Source organism: Achroia grisella, unplaced genomic scaffold (assembly GCF_030625045.1).
Source record: "Achroia grisella isolate CSIRO2021 unplaced genomic scaffold, CSIRO_AGI_Agris_v1 utg1244, whole genome shotgun sequence".
Classification (NCBI taxonomy): Eukaryota; Metazoa; Arthropoda; class Insecta; order Lepidoptera; family Pyralidae; genus Achroia; species Achroia grisella.
Genome location: NW_026712605.1, coordinates 445,937 through 469,163, shown reverse-complemented (window position 1 = coordinate 469,163; position 23,227 = coordinate 445,937). Strand labels below are relative to the sequence as shown.

General features: G+C 36.4%; 1 protein-coding gene across 1 annotated transcript; it reads left to right on the top strand.

Moving 5' to 3' along the window:
• On the top strand, positions 1–22,893 carry LOC131854715 (E3 ubiquitin-protein ligase TRIM45). The gene is made up of 12 exons (XM_059205855.1): positions 1–78; positions 4,162–4,460; positions 12,620–12,756; positions 13,298–13,477; positions 15,048–15,224; positions 15,823–15,999; positions 16,783–16,980; positions 18,227–18,440; positions 18,850–18,941; positions 20,246–20,398; positions 21,426–21,561; positions 22,688–22,893. Exons 1-12 carry the CDS (start codon positions 59–61, stop codon positions 22,891–22,893), a joined length of 1,989 nt encoding a protein of 662 aa, XP_059061838.1. The 5' UTR covers positions 1–58.
• The last annotated feature ends 334 nt before the right edge of the window (positions 22,894–23,227 follow it).

The window sequence follows — 23,227 nt, the reverse complement described above, 5'->3', positions numbered from 1 at the left end:
AAAAAGATTTCGTTTGAAGAATTTGAATTGATAATGATAAAACCAGAAATTTAACAACATGAATATTTTTAGTAAGCAGTAAGTACGTCCCTATTTTTTTAAAGTACAGAGTAATTTCGATAATTACTCTGAATTTCGTAAATCATATATTAAAATAAATAACCTATTTATTTATTTTTGATATAAATAAATAGGTTATTTATTTTAATATTGCATATATGTACGAACATAGTACCCAATATTATGATTTACATTAGGTAATAGAGTACTATTTATTTTGTTTTTTTTGTATAGAAGACTACTTGTTACCCGCTGTTTCGTCTGTTATTTATATTTTTGTGGTGTATGTTTTTGTATTATAAATTAAATTCAAACAATATTAAAATATAATATTAATATATATTTATTATATATCATTATCTGCTTCTTGCTTATCCCATTTATTTGGGGTCGGCGTAATATGTGTTTGTGTTATTTATTATATATATATGCACACATATACATTACCAAAACACATCTAAGAAAATACATTCACGTACAGTTTGTCCAATTACTATTGATGTTAATCATTGTGACTTTTTCAACAATTATATATTTATTTTGAAATACATTGAACACAATTTACTTGATGACCGTCTGTCAGTGGTCAAAGTCAAAGATGCGTTAATGATGAGATGTGTTTTCATCTGCCAAGTTCGAACTTACCGCCCGGGGGCGGGCCCCGTGTAGCCCCTCGATTCGGGGCTGGCGCTAAGCTAGATTTAAATTCAAAATATCTTTATTCATGTAGGTCTATTACATACTTTTATGATATGTCGAATCTACCGTCAGTTCGGAATGATTTCGAGATGAGAAGAACTAACAAGACAGATCGTTATTCTTTTAAAATAAATGTTGTACATGTTTACAGTAATACAGATATACTGACGACCTCGGTGGTATAGCGGTTAGCACACCGCTTTACGACCGATGGTCGCGGGTTCGATTCCTCGCACGGCACAAACATTTGAATTCATGAGTATGAGCCTTTGTATCGGTCTGGGTGTTTTCTATGTATAATATGTATGTATTTACAAAAAAATATATCTATGTATATGTATCAGTTATCTAGTACCCATAACACAAGCTTTAGCTAGCTTAACTAGGGTCTAGATGGCTATGTGTGAATTGTCCTGAGATAAAAAAAAAAGATTCCTTTTTGAAATTCAAATTTGGGAGAATAGAATGACCATCAGCATATGCTATTGCAAAAGCAAAAAGAGTAACAGTGATCGTAACTTGAACAGACCAGTCCCACAAGCATTTACCGCCTACTAAAACACGATATATACTTTATGCATATTGTAATAGAGACAGAAATGTAATTCATTGAACAAACGCAAAATATTTAATAACACCTTCCTGTTGCAAGACGGTTTTAATTCGGGTCACTTCGCACGTGCACGGAACAATTAGGTGTTAGTGTGACACACAATTCGTTACCTACCTTATTGTTTCAATAAATATAACACCTACGCCATACATACTCTCATACATACATACTCTCACAAATACATACTAAATACACATTAATTTATTGTACTTCCGACTGAGTGGTGCTGTTACATTCACAATAATATTATGTACCTAATACTAGCTGTACATGCGTACTTTGTACGCGGGGAATATAACTTTACTTTTCAAAAATAAAAGTAGCCTAAGTTACTCCTTATTACATCATCTACCTGCCAATAAAAATCCCATCGAAGTCGGTCCAGCCATTTCAGAGATTAGCCGGAACAAACAGACAGACAAAAATTGTAAAAAATGTTGTTTTGGTGTATGTATCGTATTTATATTCATATGCATGTAGTAAAAAACGGTTATTTCAATATTACAAACAGACACTCCAATTTTATTTATATGTATAGATTATATTATCTGTGGTAAAAGTGTACGGGATGAATGGCAGATAAAAATGTATTACGCCTACCCATAAAATGGGGTAAGAACGGAGCAGATGATGATGGTAAAAGTATATCTGATTGTTATTTTTTCGCGATTGGATGCCTAAATGTATTGGTAGGGAAACACCGAGCAGTTTCCGGGTCTTGTGACCCGGGTGTACGTTTAACGAGCACGGGATTTGAATTCTAAAGGTATATTATAATAACAATACTATTAATATCTCAGGACGATTTACATAGCGCCATCTAGACCCAAGCTAAGCAGACCATGTGTTATGGGTACTGGACAACTGACATACATATATTCATTATTATTGTGTTTATATACCCATATATTATACATAGATAACACCTAGCCAAATACAAATTATTATACTCATGCATACAAATCTTTGTACCGTGCGAAGAATCGAACTAACCACCAAGCATGCATTGTTAGAGATGTGTCAACTTGAGTTACTAACTCGAGTTACTAATTCCAGTTAACTCGAGTTGAATTCTGCCTCGAGTTTACCTCGAAAACTCGAGTTGAGTTGTAAGAACTGGAACAACTGGTAAATGAATGAATCAAGTGAAGAGAAATTTTCCAATCATTTCATATCATACAATTTTCACTCGTCACAAATATTTCAGTATTGAGTTGAGGTTGTTATCATTTTTTTTCGCATATTCGTCCGATTATTTTATCATTAAAATGATTATGCGTTCTATAAGTCCTTCAGCGGCTTTAAAGTGCGTTTTCTACTCGTCTCGACTCTCGAACTCGAGTTAACTCGAGTTACCTGAATTTCAATTCGAGTTAACTCGAGTCATGTTTATAACGAGTTAGCACATCTCTAGGCAAGGCTAGACCATCGAGACTGTCAACACTACATCCACAGTGTGAAATTTATAGCCTATGTGTTATTCTGAGCTATATTGCTGTAAATCATCAAAATTTATTCAGTAGTTTTTGCGTGAAAGATCCATCCATACTCACAAACTTTCGTGTTTCTAATATTACAGTAGGATTAGTCTTGCGATAGCATACCACAAACTATTACGGAAATGGAGTATGACGGGGGTGTTGTTAAGACAAAAATAGTCACCTATTTACACGTGAGCTGGGCTCAGCGTTTCAAGTCCAACTCATCCCTCAAGTGCTGGGAAATGGGACGTGACGTCATGTTACACTTGATTAGTAACTGTAATATAGTAACATGAGTTATCCCTCACAGCTACACCATATATAGTCTATGGTAATAATTAGTAGGCAGTTTTTTTAAATTAATTATTTTTAATTTGATATCTCTTAGTGGTGTTGTTTTTTTATTAATATTTTTTATAATTTTGTGGTGTGTTATAATTACTTATAAGTATAACGTATTTCTTTATGTCTGTCGTATTGTAGCTACTAAACGAATGGATCGATTCTGATGCGGGTTTTTTAAACCTAAGGACATAGGCTACTTTTTAAAGCGAAAAGAAAGGTGTAAGGGATTGATGGGGAGATAAAAGGTTGTATAGAGGTATCGTCATTTTTAAAGCTAAAAGGTTGGAACTTATTTTTCATGGTGTAGGATTGGATTTGATGGCAGAAGAATATAAATGTAGGACAAAAATAAATAATAAATTTCGTCCAAGATTAAAAAAAAAAAGATATGAATAAACCCTATCACTTAGACGTTTGATAAGATTGAACGTAAACTAGAAAGTTTACGTCTTATTCTCAGATCAATTAAATATACACACAAAACTTCATAAGAATCAAGGTCAAAACATTCGGAGGAGTTTTGTTACATTATCTTAGGAGAATTTTATAAATTAGATATAGTAAACTATTCTACATTATTACTATTAAATACTCATCTAAAACTGAACAGCAATTATGCATCAGTTTTCTTTTCTTTGCCCGTAAATAAACAACACATCTGGCTTACAAACGTATCTCCTTCATTCAATGCAATTTATTCAGTTAAAACCAAGACGTCTCTCTGAGAACACGTATATTTTTATTAACTGTATATCACGATCGTCTGTGCTATCGAGTCAAATTTCAATTATTTTAAAAAATACAGAGTTTTAAAAGAATTGTATTTTAATATTTAAATTTAGAATTAATAATTTATAATTTAAAAATTGAGCAAATAGTAAATTAAGGCTAAGGAAATGCGCCGCATAAGTTTATAAGATTTTTAGATATGGAAGTCGATCGTATTCTTTATATTTTCGGTAGCTTTTCGAGAAAGAAACAAGACAAGAGGAAATCATTGGAGCAGTCGTCTATTAGTGCTGGAAACAGTCCATTGAGAGTACCAAGAAACCAGCGGCCTTTGAGCCAATGCCTGAACATAGCACCCAGGACATCCGCTTATGAAGATGGGAATACCGTCACCAAAGAGTGGGAGTGCAAGCTGTGTAAGAAAGAGCTAGCTGAACCTCGACTGTTGGGGTGCCTACATAGTTTCTGCACGAGATGCCTCCAAGGTCTTCATCAGGAAGGAGAGGCGGAGGCTTGGAGCGAAGTAGACATTGGTGAGTAGTAGATTATTTTATTTTTTATTATATTGAAATATATTTAATGAATTTTTCGTGTTCTTTTTTATTAAATATCATAAAATATCTATTTAGATTAATCTATTAAAAAAAGAATGTATGTACAGAATATTATCTTCTTTATTTTGTTTATCTGTAGCATCGAAAGATCGAAACGGTAGTTTTTATCACGATCTGTTACTCAAATGTTTTGCGGCTTCTATTCCTCACACAGTATTAACATTTGTATTCATGAGTATGATTGTTTGGGTTTATTTCATATATATAAAAAAATGTTTTATGTATTTATATCAGTTGTTTAGTACCCATAACGTAAGCTTATCTTAACGGAACTAGATGGCGCAGTGTAAATAGTCCTGAGTTTACTTAGAGTTTATTTATTACTAGTCGTCGCCCAATGGTCGAAATATGAAAAATTACACATTCAGTAAAATTATGGATAGACAAGTAGGTAATATTAAACACAAATAATATTAATTTATTCTCAATTTGACATATACGTAAACATACTATGCTATATATTAGTGCTAATTGGTGGTTTGTATTCACATACTTAAACTTAAAAATGTAAAGTAATAATAAAATTATTTAAAACAGCAACACGCAAGTTTCTTGCTCGTTCTTCTTGTGATGAAACAGCTTTCCGAATGAGTGGTAGATTAAAAAAATGTAATGACTATTCAAAAGTGCTTCAATGTTTATTAAGAAGGTGTTTATAAAGGTTTATTTGAATAAATGATTTTCTATTCTATTCTATACGCATACGCATGTCGAATACGTGGTATTTCTTATGCACATCATTAAAAAAATATTACCATTTCGCATTCTTTACCTATATGTTTATATAGGGAAGGAATGCGGAATATCTATCCTTTAAACTATGTATGTAGTCTATTATATATGATATTGTATTAAATTAATTGTATTATATGCATATTTATCCGTGAATCACTTATTCGGGGTTCCACTGAAAATCAGCGTCGGCCCCTTACAGTACACAGTGATGCGGTGGCGATGCTCCGCAGTGGTGGATAAGAAATGCATTTTACTTTATTATCATTATTTATTTGTTTTACTATTTTGTTCTTTTATTTATTTATTTTTTTTGTATATAATGATTTCATCTGATTTGTTTTGTATTTACGTTTATCTTATATAATAATTTATATGCAGCTGTCAGCTGTCGTTTTTATTTTGTTGTGATCTGTGATTTATGTTATTCTATTATATTATATTCTATAATATAAGCGTGCGAAATTTCATAACTCTATCCGCAATTTTCGTAAAAAGTTTCTAATGTCACGTATTAATACATAATTATGATATATAGAATGTTTATATCCAAAATTTACAAAATTAAATGATTTGATTAGTTTTTAATGTTGTTGAGGGTTCTACTGTCATTCCCAAGTGTCATATGTAATATAATAATCATGTTAATATATATACTTATTCTTAACTCACAAATTTCTAAGCACTCGATGTCAGGAGTGATTAGTTAATCATAAAAATTGTCTACCTAACTACTAAACACTAAATACTATTTCTATTCTCTGTTTATATGGATTATAACAGAGAAGCCAATCAAAAACATATAACAATAGACAACCGCATCTTTTATCAAGCCATAAATTTATAGAGCCCTATAAAATACACGTAGTGCAAAGTGATGGGCCTATTAACGAATCGGGAATACCATTTGAAATGATCTCACAATATTAAGTAAGTATATTGAATGGAAGCGGCAAGCCGATGTCGACCGTACGAACTATGTAATATTATGTTATCTGTGGTACGAACTGAGGGTATCGAATAAATTAATATTTAAAATACGCATAACAGACAGACAACTTTTTTGTTTATTTTATGTATATCTAATTATATGTACAAATAAATAAAATTAAAGTATCTGTTTGTAATTTAAAATTAACAGCTTTTTACTAAATGTATATGAAAGTATATACGGTACTTACATTAATAAATTAATTGTAAAAAATATGTCCGTCTGTCTGTTTGTTCTTGCTAATCTCTGAAACGATGTCGGTTAACTCAATAATCACGAAATGTAGAGTTAATACGTTGCTAATGTTCAAAGACACGAAATCGCACATTGTAATGTCGAACGATCCAAATTTCGCTTTATGAGTCTTTGACAGGTCGAATAATCTGATCATTGGTCAGATTGTCAATTAAGAAATTAAGTTGATCAATCCATATCGTTACTCAACATATATCGTGAAATGGACAAAAATAATGTCAAAATCTTAGGTATTCTAATATCTATGAACTATACATATTTTTCATTTTGTATATAAAAAAGTTTCCAAATACATATATCATATTATATTTTGTCTATATTTTTTATAATAATTGTTTTGTTTACATTAACATTAATCTTGTAAAGAATTTGCAATACATTGGTGCCTTTTTTGATCTCGTCTCGTCATACTCATCTTTTGATCGTATCGTATCCTTTTTATCCTTTAAACTGACAAACGACTCGACCGATCGGATCGACAAAGTTGATGACAGATCGACCCGACCGATCGGGTGCCAAATTACGTCGTGCGTAGACGTTTCTAGGGAGGTCATCTTGAGCTGGATATTAATTTAATGTAAATAAAGCATGGTTTTATGGCTTTGTCCTACTCAGTAGGGCGTGCAGTGCATCTGGAGTCTGGAGAGGCTATTAAACTGTTAACAACTCATTAAAACATAGTGGCTGTTGTATTGTGTAATCAAAATTTCGTTTCGTCTGTGGAAATTAGAACTGTGAAACGAATCCATACTTCCATACTAATTTATTTATTAAATTAATAAATAGAGGTGCACATGGCGGACTTTCCACCTTGAGGCATTTTCTGTCAGTAAACCATAGGGCAAACAGAGTCATGAGGGCGGTGTCATGAGTCATGTGATGATGATATCACATCACATTAAAGTTATCTTTTTTTTACATTTGAATTAGTATATATATACGATATAATATATTTTTTTAAATATACATACATATACGCATATACTTATATACATATAATACATCATTTATATAATATAAATAAAATTTTATTTATTACGTGCGCCACCTACCCTGTTCTTATTTTTATTTCTCTATCCACCTAAAGGTAGTCTGGAAGAGATTGCTTAGCGATAAGACCGCTTTTTGTATCAATGTAAATTTTCTATTTTAATTGTTTTTTGTTTTTGTTCTGTAATTGGTGCAATAAAGAGTATAAATAAATAAAAATAAATAATTTTAATTATTTATTTATTTGAGCTTTGCATTACATAACTGTACAATAAGCAGTTGGTAGGTAGTTTAATTCAAAGTAGGTCAATTATGGAGCCTGTTGGACACAGCAAGCAGAGGAGAAGAGAGGAGGACGAATTCTAAATTGTATATATTCAATAATAATAATAATAACATCTAATTCACGTAATTATTAATAATTTTAAACTATACATATTTCACTATTATGTAAACTTGTAGAATATTTAATTCAATATGTCGTTTTCATACCCCGAAATGCTATAATAACATTTTTTAATTAACGATCTCTTAAGATCTCCTACAAATTTGCGTGTTAGGAATCGAACCCGCAACTATCGGAATTGAGGCGGTATGCTAAATCCTTACCCGGGGGTAATATATTCCGAGGTCTACAAAATGTCGCATAATAGGTATGTTCGTTATATTTATTTTATAAATTATAGACTAGGTAAAGTTGTATATCGTGAGTGCGAAGCCCCACAGAGTAAGCTGTGACCCAGCTTATTTAATCTTGTTAATCAATCACCTACATCCGACATGCAAAGAAGAAAGGTGTTGTTTCAATAGATGAACAACTATATATAAGGATGGAAGAAAGCAGAATTGTCGTAACTTGAAAAAGCCAACTTTAGATCAAGACCAAAAAAACTGTTTCAAAAATTAACTTAGTACTTATCGAGATAGATAGTTTAAATTGGTTAAATTCATACCAATTTTCATGAATTCCATACGGTATTATAATTGTGTCTAGCCGTATCGTAAAACTGTTAAGTAAATTGATTGACAGGTCGCCGAACAGGCAACACTAGGCTTCATAGCTATTAAAATTTATCACTATTTGAGAAGGTAACGGTAGTAAAGTTTCCGCATTCAATATATTTGGTCTCACACATACTAATTGTAGCGGAATTTAACAAAATGTCAATTTAATATATATTTAGTATATCATATAAATCGTGTACAACACAACAATACACCACCAGGTCTTGTGCTGAAAAACAGCGTTGCAGCGCTACAGCCGCTGCAGCATTATACTGAGCACGGACCTATTCTATAGATGTTTTGACAAACATACGTAATTTGTAATTTTATAACAAATGTATTTATATGGTAAATGTACTTTTTTTTATTTTTTGTAATTGTTGCAATTATTGAGTTTATTTTTATTTGTTTAATGTGTGTTTTAGTTTTTTTAACATCTACTGAATAAATATCATTTCATTTCATTTAATTTCAAAATAATATAAATCAATTATTTTATTCAAAATAATATAATGCAAAATAACGACTAATTCTATAAAATATTTGTAAATTGTTTCTACATACCCTAGGTTTTCCTATAAGGAATCATATATATATAAAAAAAATCTCGTGTCACGTGTCCCTCCGAAAAGGCTTGACCAATATTTATAAAATTGTAATGAATATTCAGTAGATTTGAGAATCGGCTACTATCTATTTGTTTGTGTTTGCCAATTTTTTTATAATGTTGCATTAAACATACATACAAACCTAAATTTTCACCCTTCTACCATCCTACCCCTATTTATTAATAGCGATATTAGTACTTCTAAATATATATAACTCAAACTTGACTGACGTAGTGATCTATCAACGCACAGCCCAAACCACTGAACGGATCGGGCTGAAATTTGGCATGCAGGTAGATGTTACGACGTAGGCATCTGCTAAGAAAGGATTTTGATTAATTCTACCCCCAACGGAATAAAATAGGGGATGAAAGTTTGTATGAAACTTTGTCAATTTTAAACCGATCGGGCTGAGACTTTGCATGCATAAAGCTACTATGACTTAGGCATCCCCTAAGAACGGATTTTGATAAATTCCACCCCTAATGGGGATAAATTAACGCGAGCGAAGCCGCGAGCAAAAGCTAGTTAATTTATATGACAAAACAACTTTTGTCTGTACAACCAAGTAAATATAAAATTGTCGTATTCCCATAGTAAAGTAGTAAATAACATCTGTATCCATGTCATCCCTATTTTAAATGCATAATAATGAATATATTCAGTCTCATTGATGCGTACTCACACGCCGGAACTTAGTTAATGTGTTTCTATAATTGGCTGCCACTGCCACCCCGCTAGTAACGCGCGACACGTGCAAACAAACATACATTCACACAGTCAAGTAATGGTACATGAATGTAAACAATCGTTTCCTTGACGTTTCCTTAAACTTCTTGGTGTAGTGGACAGAAAGATTATTTAGCATTACAACTGTTACGGAAGGACTGTATTGTTCAAAATGAGACACGTTCCTGGGTGAGGTAAAATAAGTGTAATCAGCTCGCTAGCAAAAATGTAAAGACAATCAAAAAGGTTGCCATCGGCAACAACAACGATATAGTTCTCTTTTAATATTGATCTGATTTCCAAAGATAAAATAATCTTACTAAATATTATAAAGTGAAAGTTTGTAAGTATGGTTATGGATAAATGAATGTCTGTTACTCTAAGCAAAAAGTACTGGACGAATTTGGATGGAACATATCACGTAAAAACTATTTTACGGATTTGGATAGAACTTACTCTTACCACAGATAACATAATATCGCATACTCTTACTAATATTATAAACGCGAAAGTTTGTGATTATGGATGGATGTTTGTTACTCTTTCACTCAGAAACTACTGGACAGATTTTGACGAAACTGTACAGTAATATAGCTTATAGATCAGACTAACATATAGGGTAATGTATGCTATTAATTTCACGCGGAAAACAGCGGCTACAGCTACTAGTAATAGTAGTATAATTATATTCTGGTCGGCAATGCGCACGTGACACCTCTGGTGTTTCAGGCGTCCATAGGCTACGGTAACCATTCACCATCAGATGAGCCGTATGCTTGTTCGCCACCATAGTAGAATAAAAATATATAAATTTATATATATACGGTTCCATTAACATGAAATAAATTATATTTAAGTCATGATATAACTGACATGACATATAAAAACATTTCAACACGCTCGTTTTAAATACAGTAAAATGGCTGCCAATAATTTTGCAACGATCAACCAATTCCAATTTCTGGCAAATGGATGTGTTCTATATAAAAACTCAATTGAGTATTATGACTCAGACCCACACAGTGAGATGATATGTAACAGATACGTGTTATTTTCTTGTTCATTTCTTAGATGTCATTGACTTTTTTATTTAATAACGGTTTAAGCATACGGCTGACCTCAGGCAGTGATAAATATTTGGAAATATAATGGGGGTGTTCTGTAGATATTAAAAATGTAAGTAAATATAACTCTTGGTTTGCTAAAAAAGTAGTTTTGGTCATAAAATACAATAGCTTCCTGGCTGACCCGCGCACTTACTTGACATTTATAATTATATGTTGCCCAATTTACATAATATCTTTTTAAATTATAGCCTTTATGTTATTCTGATGTATAAGCTATATTACTGTAAAGTTTCATCAAAATCCGTTCAGTAGTTTTTGCGTGATAGAGTAACAAGCATCCATCCATACTTACAAACTTTCGCGTGTAGATGTAGGTACGCTCTCCTGATCTTCATCTCAAATTTCATTAATATCTGGTCAGCCGTTTAGTCATAGAGAGAGAGCAGAATAATAAACATACGGACAGACAATTTCATATTTATAATATTAGTATACATTATTTTTCCTATACAACCATTAGTTATAAATGACATGACATAAAAAAACACCTTCCGGTTACCGTTCGCATATCCGCAATATTTTGGCAATGATGCTGTCGGTCGAGAGTTACTGAAATTCTTATAATACTCGACCTTGTTTAAACTATGAATCATTTAGCTTTAAATAAATGAAAATTATGAATGATGCTTCAGCGTGGGTGCGAGTTTATGTATTCATAAGTTTATCTAATCTGTGGTTTTTTATGTATATACTTATTGTAAATTAAATATTGTATTGGCTGAAAACTGTGATTGATACAGCCTATGCTGTAAATGATATAAATGACGTAGTAATGTCGCTATAAAGTTCAAACTTGTGGTGGCGTGGTCGGCCGGGTCGATATGGCTGACTCGTCTGTCATACTCGTGAACGGGTGCTGATTGTGGGGACTGGTCTGTTCAGCAACAAGCATGAGCATAATATGAGCATGAAGTCAAGTCACTTAGATCATTATGACAAATTTTCCAAGAATTTGTCATGATGGTGTCCAGGGGAAACCGCGTGGAGGTCAACCTGACATGATACTTTGCTAGAAATGGTTTTACCTGTGGTTACAGGAATGGCAAACAACCTGACGATCCACCTGGAAAATGGCTTAATGGTTTACTTTCGATGGTTGCGGGTTTGATTCCTCGCACGGTACACACATTTGTATTCATGAGTATGATTGTTTGTGTCGGTCTAGATGTTTTCTATGTACATTGTGTACTAGCCAACCGTCCCGGCTTCGCACGGGCCAATATTTCTTTAACTTTTAAACTGTTCAACACTAACGTTTTTAGATTAGGATTAATATCATATTTCTAAAAGTACCTTCGTAAATAATGCATGTTTTAAGAAGAAATTGGATAAGATAGAATACAATATTCTTTATTCAAATAAACTTAAATTGGAACAATTTTGAATAGTCATTCTTTTTTTTTAATTTACGTCTAATTCGGAAAGCTTGTCATCATCATTATGAGACATCATCAGAAGAAGAACGAGAAAGAAACTTGAGTGTTGCTCTTTTAAATAATTCTAAAACTTTACGTTATTATTACTTATTTTAGATGAAATGTGTGAATACAAACTGCCAACATAGTGCTACTAAATCATCATACAAAAAATACAGTAAAATTAACAATAATAATATAGCTAATCCACATTATCGTTTTGCAGGATCTATTCAGTTAGAACATGGCGAGTCGTCAGGCGGGGTCTCGGCCGCGTCGGGCTACGAGAGCGACCTCCACAATTCTGACTCAGAGGACAGTTGGGAACATAAGTCTCGCAAGCACGGAATATTAACTAGAAAGGTCAGTTGTACATTAACAACCTTGGTGGCCTAGTGGTTTAGCACACCGCTTAATGCTCATGGTCGAGGGTTCGTTTCCTCGCACGGTACAAACATTTGTATTCGTGTATGTATCTACAACAAAATGTATCTAAGTATTTATATACGTGCCTTTTCTAGAAACTTATTGTGCACACAACCACATTGTGGAACCTTCCAGCAATGGTATATCCGAACTGATACCATATATAAACCTTCAATAAAGGAGTTATTCTTTCTTAAAGAGCCGGCAACGCACTTACAATTCCCCTGGTATTGCGGGTGCTTATGGGCGGCGGTAATTACTTGCCATCAGATGAGCCGCAACCTTGTTTGTCCCCTAGGCTATAAAAAAGAAACTATAGCTTGTGACTAGATAGTATTGTGTGAATCACCCAGGGGTACTATTATTATATTATACTATGCGAGGAATTGAACTCGTGACCAAAAGTGAGGCGGGATGCTAAACCACTAGACCACTGAGATCGTCAATTAAACATTCGTTTACATATGTGCGTTTTCAGGTTTCAGGTAAAAGCGTTCAGTTTCTACTATGTCCAACTTGCGGTCACGAGACCCCGCTACCCCTGGGGGGTATATCCGCCCTGCCACTGAACTATGTGCTGCTGCGGAAAATGATGGCCGCGGAGAGGGAGCGGGGCAAGGCCAGCGTACTTTGTGATCTTTGTAACAGTGACACTAAGGTAAGATAGCTTTGATCTCTGATATTTATATATATCGGGTGTGTTTTGAATAACGATTTTCAAAAGTGAAAAAAATAGTCTAAAGTGAAAATAGTTTCATTGCATTTTTATACATACGAAAAATAACAAAATGAATTTAAAAAGGATGATTTTTATTTTTGTATAAATCTTACTAATATAATAGAAACGTGAAAGTTTCTGAGTACGTATGGAAGTTTGTTACTTTTTCACGCAAAAACTACTGAACGGATTTCGATGAAACTTTACAGTAATATAGCTTATACATCAGATTGATACAGACTATCATTCTACGCTTTATTGTTTGAAATTAACACATAATTATTCAGTATTTTTTTAAGCGAAAGATATTTAATAAAAAACACATTTCATTCATTCATTCATAAATTTAAGAGCAGGGCTCTTGTCGGTGCAGCTCTTTCCACTTTCTACGATCTTCCATCATACTCTGATTTACTCTTACTTCTTGTACTATATTTATATATATATTGCTTTTCGACGCGTATTTTTTTATTATACCTGTATCCACCACTCCACAATTCCTTTCAGTCACTCAAAGGTTGACTGGAACATACCTTCTTTTGGGATAAGTCCGCTATTGTACCATTTATTTTTTTTAAGACATGTATCTGTTAACATTTTGTACAATAAATCATTACAAACTCTTTAAGCCTTAATGCGACACGACTCCAATTCTGTCTTTAATTTGTTTGATATTAAAAAAACACATACACTAAGTATAATGATGACCTGTCCGTTACTTAACTACATTTCTTCGTCTTCTGATAAATCACACATAATAAATACAACCAACGAGTGAGTATTACAACTCCCCCAATTAATATCGAGGATTGACAAATACAGTATTGCTAATGAATCCACGAAGATAAATGTGCTTTGTGTGTCACGAGAAGGTACGTATTTTAAGAGAACATATGGCGTTGAAGTGATGCATGGAGGTTACACGCGGAACGGCCGTTTCCAATTCCCATAAGTTTCGAGACAGCACATTTACTGTAATGATGGAATTAACTATTCAACTACGATTTTCAGCATTTAGAAAAAAATATACATTCACGTCTGTAATTCCAGAACTATGGTCGTTAAAGGCATACAAATTTCCTCCATAAATATTTTTTCATATTTTAAATTAAAAGTTTATATTTGTCTAAAATATGTATATGTATGTATATTTTTCTAAAATAAAAGTACATCAACTACCTCCCAAAATAAGTCCCGTCAAAATTGGCCCAGCCATTTCAGAGATTAGCCGGAACAAACAGACAGACAGACAAAAATTGTAATAAATGTTATTTTGGTGTCTGTACCATATTTATATTCATATGCATGTAATAAAAAACGGTTATTTCAATATTACAAACAGACACTCCAATTTTAATTATATGTACAGATAACATTTATTCAAAAGAGCAATACGCAACTTTTTTCTTGTGACGAATCTGCGTTTCGAATAATAAAAGTATGCGTATTCAAAAGTGCTTACATATATAGAGTTCATTTGAATATAGATTATTTCTATTTCACAACTCAGGCGGAGAGTCGCTGCAGTCAGTGCTTGGTCAGCCTGTGCAGTTCTTGTGGCGATTCGCACCACAGACAAAAGGCCACTTCACGGCACTCGCTGCACCCACTAGATCCTCTGCCCGTCAAGTACTGCAGTCAGCATCCGAAGGCTGAGCTCAGCGTCTACTGCGCTACATGCCAACAAGTAAACCAAAGTTTTTTTATGTACATGAATAGAATAGTAAAGTTACTGATTTCTCATTGGTTGTAAATACACGTTTCTGCCTGATTCTGCAGTCAGCCATCCGGAGCCTGATATAACAATGGATGTATGTAAGTACACCCATCTGTTTGTACTCGTATTCTATATACATGAACAACACTGGGGATGTTAGCAGTGATATTTGACAGATTATTACGTGCAATATTTAAAATAGACGATTTTGTATGAATAAAAAAAATCGTTGTTTGTAATTAATTTAGCGCAAAAAACACAGGCTTTATATAAAGTATGTAATATGTCATTTGTAGTAAAAAAATGTACCTTTTTTAATTCTTCACGTTGTTATTGTGTAATTATTGATTTAAAATAATATTTATGCAAAAGACCAACACACAAGTTTCTCCCGCATTCTTTTTGTGATAATTCTGCGTTCCGAATGAGTGGTGGAATAAAAAATATGACTATTCAAAAGTTGTATTGAGTTTATTTGAATGAAAGAGAAAGACATATTACGCCGACCCCAAATAAATGGGATAAGGAAGAAGCAGATGATGAGTATTTCTATTGCTACGGTGTATAGGTGATATGTCGGGACTGCTGCATCATAGCTCACTCGGGGCACGCACTAGCGAACGCGTCCCGAGCGGCGGCCGAGCGGGCCCGACTACTGCGGGACGCGTGCGAGCGAGCCCGGCTCGTGCCCGACAACGTGGAGCGAGCCACCCGCATACTAGACGACGAGGCGTTCCAAAGCGACGTGAGTATGTCTCATAAACTGCCTGTACGTGTAGTACACTCTTTCACGTGCGTATAGGCTTACACGCAGGAAAGAACGTATCTGTAAATGTATGTACCTGTATAAAGAGAACGAGTAGACTAAAATCTGTGAGACGATAACGAGTTTTCACAGATGTTATCTTCCAAAGACATTCATCATTTGTATAGTCCGAAATCGGCCATTTTGCAATGATAATGAATTATCACAAAAAGCTGCTAAAGCCGCATGATTGAAAAACTCGGGAATTCGCGAACTAGCGGAAACTGGTGTTTTTCGTTCTCTTTTTTTTAAATGCACACTCTTTCTGGCATAAAAGCTGTTCGCACACGTAATTTTGATTTTTTCGTACTATTCTAATGCTGGACAACTTTACCGGATAATAGAGTGCGAGTGCGGGTGGCACTCCAAATCCGAGGGCGTTGTTCCGATCGTTGTGGAGATTTTTGGGAGAGGTCTTTCTTCAGCAGTGGACGTCTTCCGGACTGAAATGGTTATGATGACTTATGGAGCGGCTTAAGGCCAACAAGGCTAGGGGTTCGAAACTCGGTTCAGGCCGTCGTAATTTCGATCCCCGTTTGAATCAGACCAGGAATCGATTGATTCGCCTTCAGCCGCTCCATTAGCTCTCCCGCAGGTTTGTAGTGCCTATTGCACTCGCTCTCTAACGTCCTGTGAAGTTGTAAAGCCCAGCTGCGGCCAACAGCATTAGAGTATTCTGGAAAAAAGTGAAAGAACGTGTCGTGTGAAGGTTGTCGTGTGTAGTCTGGCGCGGCGCGCGTGGAGGGCGAGGTGATGGCGTGGGCGGAGCAGTACGTGCGCGCGGCGGCCGTGCACGCCGCAGCACTGCGGGCGGCCGCCGCGCGCGCCCGCGCCCAGCACCGCGCGCGCGTGCGGCGCCGCCGTCGCGCGCTCCGAGAACGCGCACTGCACGCGCACCACGCCGTACACTTCGCGGAGGAGGTACGCACACGCTACACCACACCACACACACACACACATTCACAGACGCTCTTATACACACATACTCAACCTCCCACACACATACATTCATAGACGCTCTTATACACACATACTCAACCTCCCACACACATACAGTCATAGACGCTCTTATACACACATACTCAACCTCCCACACACATACATTCATAGACGCTCTTATACACACATACTCAACCTCCCACACACATACATTCATAGACATACACACATACTCAACCTCCCACACACATACATTCATAGACGCTCTTATACACACATACTCAACCTCCCACACACATACATTCATAGACGCTCTTATACACACATACTCAACCTCCCACACACATACATTCATAGACGCTCTTATACACACATACTCAACCTCCCACACACATACATTCATAGACGCTCTTACACACACATGCTCAGACATACTCGACTTCCAAAGAAGTTTCCTTCCGTGTACACTGACACGGTATTTCACTAACCACACACAAAATACACTCACAGACACAATTACACATAGACAAACTCAACTTTCAGAGGAACCTTCCTTCTGCGTGCACTAAAGTGGTATTTCACTCATCACACATAAATACACTCACAGACGCAATTACACATATACAAACTCAACTTTCAGAGGAACCTTCCTTCCGCGTGCACTGAAGTAGTACTTACTCATCACACATAAATACACTCACAGACGCAATTACACATATACAAACTCAACTTTCAGAGGAACCTTCCTTCCGCGTGCACTGAAGTAGTACTTACTCATCACACATAAACACTCACAGATGCACACACAAACACACAAACTCATGTTTCAGAGGGGCCTTCCTTACGCGTACACTCAAGCTGTACTTCACTCACGTGTGGTGAATAAAGTACAGTTTGAGTAGTAAGTACCATTTCAGTGTAATGTGTAAACATACACTTACATACACTTACATACTACACAAACTCGATTTTCAGAGGAGCTTACTCCCATATACACTGAAGCGATACTTCACTGCGGACCAGAGAGTCCTATTATACAAGTGTCAGGTTCGTTCACATGGAGTACGCTCGATGATTCCAATCTCTCTGGTGGTATCGAACCACTTAGTTTATATTGTCCAGAAAAAAAAAGGTTTTGCGTTATAGAAAAACCAAAAATCCATGCACCCATCGACACTCACAAACTTCCACATTATAGTAGATTACGGTTTTAAATCATTATTTCCAGCTCCTCTCAGAAGCTAAAGAAGACGAGCTCCTGTCCCTCAGCGGAGCGGTTCTCCGTCGCCTTGAACGGCTCACTGAACTGCAGCCACTATCAGATACCCCAAAATGTGAGCTGAGATTCGCTCCAACTGCTCCGGCCCCACACGACCCCACCCTGGTGGGGAGACTGTTCACTCAGGCCCCGGATCCTGAAAAATGTGTGCTGAACACTGAAGGTAATATCTATTGATACCACCGGTAGTCTAACGGCTTAGCATGCTATTTTACTGTGGTCGCAGGTTCTATTCCTCGTACGGTACAAACATTTGTATTCATGAGTATGATTGTTTGTATCGGTTTGTGTTTTCTATGTACATTATATATGTAGTATATTTCAGTATATCCATAATTTGTTTTATGGATACTAAACAAATTTGCTCTGCAATTTTTTTCATAATAATTAATATTATTTTAATTAATAAAACACATCCTCGGATTAGTTTGGGACTAGATGGCGCCATGTGAATTGTCCAGGGTTATCATTAGGTGGTGCTGGTGGGGCCACCAGCGTATACCGTTAGCGTAGAGCTGTATAAAGATATAGAAACAAAATATAAAGTAACAGGTTACTTGACATAATTCCAGGCCTTCAAGATCTCCAGGTGGATTGCGAGCATGAAGTAATATTAGAATTGCGTGACAGCAGCGGTGAACGCATTTGGTGTGGTGGTGAACAGGTAAGTTGAAACCAAGTTTAAAGTGTGAAGAAATAAAAAATCCGATAATCGTATTTATAATAAGCAGTCAGCACAGAGCAATTATCGTGTGGAGAAATCTTAAAAAGACAGGGAATTGGTTTTTGAAGATTTTGCCAAAAGGGTGACGGTTTTTTAGTAGGTAAGAATCCCATACACTAGCGATACTGAAGTGATGCTATTTATATCCTTAGGATAGAATGTGAATTTTCAGAAGATATTTCGTTTATGCCTGAGTGAGCTACTACCACATAGGATTTGTGATGTCGTTTGCTCTTCCATTTTGCCAAATCTTCAAGTTCTAGGCTAGTTGCCATGTGTTCAAAATCTACCCTGTATCATCGTAAGCACAGATATTATATTATATTAGAGACCGTTAGTTTTCTGTTCCCGCGCGTTCCCTTCCCCTCCCTAACTAGTAACAAACGGACCGTACAGCGGCCTTAACGTGCGCGCGCATTTGTTGTGAATTAAAATAAATTAGAACTGTGAAACCTACTGTGAAACTGGAAAGCTAGCGAAGATACCTTCGAGACCCTGAAGGCTAAGAAATCCGTAGAACCAAATCAGGTACGTAACAGACATAGTAAGTTCCCTAACATTTTGGTAGCAGAGAGTTTCCCAAACACCATGTGTTTATTTAATTTGCAGTGATTGGGCCGCCGTGTAAATAACGGCCCCATCTTATCGTTAAGATTATTGCGCACTACTCAGATAGGCCTAACTTAAGATCTAGTTGCATGTTTCACACACACACACACACACACATATATAAACACTTTCATCTTAAAGATATGGACATACATACATATATTGTTTAAAAATATGTTTCTTTTTCTTTAATTCTATTTTTAACACATAAAATTTAACATTGTAGATAATTTACTAAGTAGAATCGAAAGGTGTGTATTTTAAATTGTTTAAAAATATATTATTGTATATATAATATAATATATACAATATGGTCGTTGGGGCAATAAAGTCATCGAGTGGCGACCACGGACCGGAAGACGCAGCGTGGGAAGGATTCCAGCAAAGTGGACCGACGATATGGTCAAGATCGCTGGAAGGCATTGGATGCGAGCAGCGTAGGACCGATCGTCGTGGAGACATCTTCTGGGCTGTGATGATGATAATATACAATTCACTCCACTTGACTATAGTATGCTGGAAGGAAGTGATTTTCGAGGCATGCGAGGCATTTATTATTATATGTGTGTATGTGTAGGTGTGTGTATGTGATGTGTAGGTGTGTGTATGTGATGTGTAGGTGTGTGTATGTGTAGGTGGCGGGGCTGCTGCGGCGCCGCGACGCCCGCGCGGCCCCGGCGGCGGCGCGCGTGCGGGACCGCGGCGACGGCTCGTACGCGCTCGCGCTCGCCCCGCGCACCCCGGGCGCCTACCTCCTCGCCGTCACCCTGCACGACGCGCCCGTACGCGTACGTTACTACACCCGCACTCCACACTAACACTCGCAGGGGGAGGGGGGTATGGATTCACTAGCATGGGGAGGATATATATACACACGGGAGGGGGAATATATAGATACACTCGGGAGGGGGAGGATATGAATTCACTCGAATGGGGAATATAGAAGAGGGGAATCACTAAGAGGCTTACTCAGAGGGACAAGATATGGATTCAATCGGAAGTTCAGAAAATCGGAGGATATGAATTATTCACTCGTAAGGGGATTATAAATGATAATCAAATGGTCATTATCTTACCGATAAAATGAACATGAAGTCAGGTTAGTTAGCACATCGTAACCAATTCTCCCCGAACTTGTCAGAAAGGATTTTGATTGTTACGGTTACGAATATATTTTTATATCGGATATCCGATAGTTTTGGTTACGGTTATGGAGCTCCCTAACATCCCTAGTAAAAATACTGGTCAATTTTAGCATAACGTGTATTCACCGGGAATTATCCACGCTTGTTACTAGAGGTACCAGAGTAGAGGTCAATCTGACTTTGCTCTTAGTTTCCAACAAACAATGGAACAGTCCTTTCCCCGACATATAATATAGATCAGGGGTGGCCAACTTTATTAGACCCAAGATCTCCTGTTTACTATTGAAACCCTGTCCGATCTACCAATTACATACTTATTGAAATCTTCAATGTAACAGTTTTTTTTTCTTTTGACTCCGGTGAAACAGCATAGTTAAGTACAATCATGTAGTATTTTTTTATTTTATGAAGAGAAAAATATAAATGTGAAAATTATTCTTAGTAATTAGTACTTATTTAGCTTTACATGAGTATTGCGTCTGAGCATCTTCCACCAGTTCAGCATAATCAGGTTTGTAGTTGGTAATTGCCAACTTTTTTTACGGTTACGTTGCGCAGTCTGATCGACTTATTTATATTTTTTGCCTTTCCACGATCTACTGGACTAACAGTCGCGATCGACCTGTTGGCCACCCCACCCCACCCCTGATATAGAGTATGGTGTCCGCAGGGGAGTCCGTTTCTGTGCGCGGCCCGGGTACCGAAGCCGCACTGGGGCGTGTTCCACTGCTGCGCGTTCTGCTCGTCGGGCGGCCGCCGGGACGCCGTCTGTGGCTGCGGCGGAGTCATGCCCGGAGGATATAAAGGTACACACACCCACATGTTACCCGGAAGGATAGGGTAACCCATCCAATTCATTCTTAGTAATATTATAAATGTGAAAGTAGAGATATTTGTAAAGCTTTCACGTAAAAACTACTGAACCGATCATCATGAAATTTTGTATACATGTTCTTGGAGGTATTGGAATGATCATAAGATACTTTTTATTTTTTTTTATAAAAAACTCAAAAATATATTAATATTTAGGTACTTCAGCGACATCTAGAAGCTAATGAAGTTAAAATCAATTATAAATCAGCGCTGTCTAGCAGCCAGTAATGAAGTTATGCGAGCGAAGCCGGTAAAAGCTAGTATAGCTACCTAATGACGAATTTAAACTTCTGGTGTATAAGGTCTAGATATTATTATTAAAGGCCAAATTGAAACTATTTTAACTAAATACTTTCAGCTGACATGTGTCCCACGACAGTACAGCCAGGTGACTATTTTTTATCTTCAATATATAGGTTTGACTATGATTTAACAGGTTTGATTATGATTTAATTGAAACGAGAGGAAGACTGTGTTTTTACATGTTTGGAGGGTACCACTCCTCAAAACCCTACCCTACTATCCTTGAAACCACAGCTGAGTCTCCCTAAACTCACAAAACAATTTTCTTAACCATCATAAAAGTTTTGACCAGGTAGGAAACAATGGGAAACAGGCGTCGTAGGAATTGTCAATGGTTATAATTATTACTCCACTCTATGAACAAAACACAGCTTACAAATAATGCTGCGCGATGGCTGAAGTAGGTGAGACGGCACAATTTGGTGATATGAACACTGCATTAACTCCAAGACTACTAATAAATTAATAACAATTAAAAATTATTTTCTAAAATGAAGAATTTAATAGATAACGGCCTCGGTGGTCTAGCGGTTATGAAACCGCCTTACTTCCGATGGTCGCGGGTTCGATTCCTCGCACGGTACGAACATTTGTGTCGGTCTGATATAATATATATGTATTTAACAAGAAATCTATGTATTTATCAGTTATCTAGTACCCATAACACAAGCTTTAGGTAGCTTAATTTGGGACTAGATGGCGCTGTGAATTGTCCTGAGATTATTATTGTTAATAATATAATATAACGTGAACCAGGGTGCGGGCACGGTCACGCGGGGTGGCCGGGCGCGCGGCACTGGTCGTGCTGCGGACGCACCGCGCGCGCCGCCCCCTGTGCGGGGGCCGGGCCCGCCCCCGCCCCCGCCGCCCCCTGTGGGGGGACCGGACCCAGTGGGGGGGCCGGGCCCGCAGCCCCCGCCGCCCCCGCACGGGACGCCGAACTCTACCAGTTCTCGCTGTAGCACCACTAGCATCACACCACACCTACTAATAAATTATATCTCCACATTAGTTGTTTCTTTATTGCACCTTATAAAAATTAAAAACAACAGAATATTTAAAGCAGTGATTCCCAAAGTGGGTAGTGGGTCTATGACAAATTGCAAGGGGTCTACGACAGCGGTCATTTGTTGTTTTTACTTTGAGTTTCTAAAGCTAAACATTACTACAGTTAGACATTTACAAAAAATCAATACCAGGTAAGAATGGGGGAATGGGGTCTTCCCAAAACAGGAAAGTATGATGTTAGGGAAACTACTCTCTGCTACCAAAATGTTAAGGAATTTACTATGTATA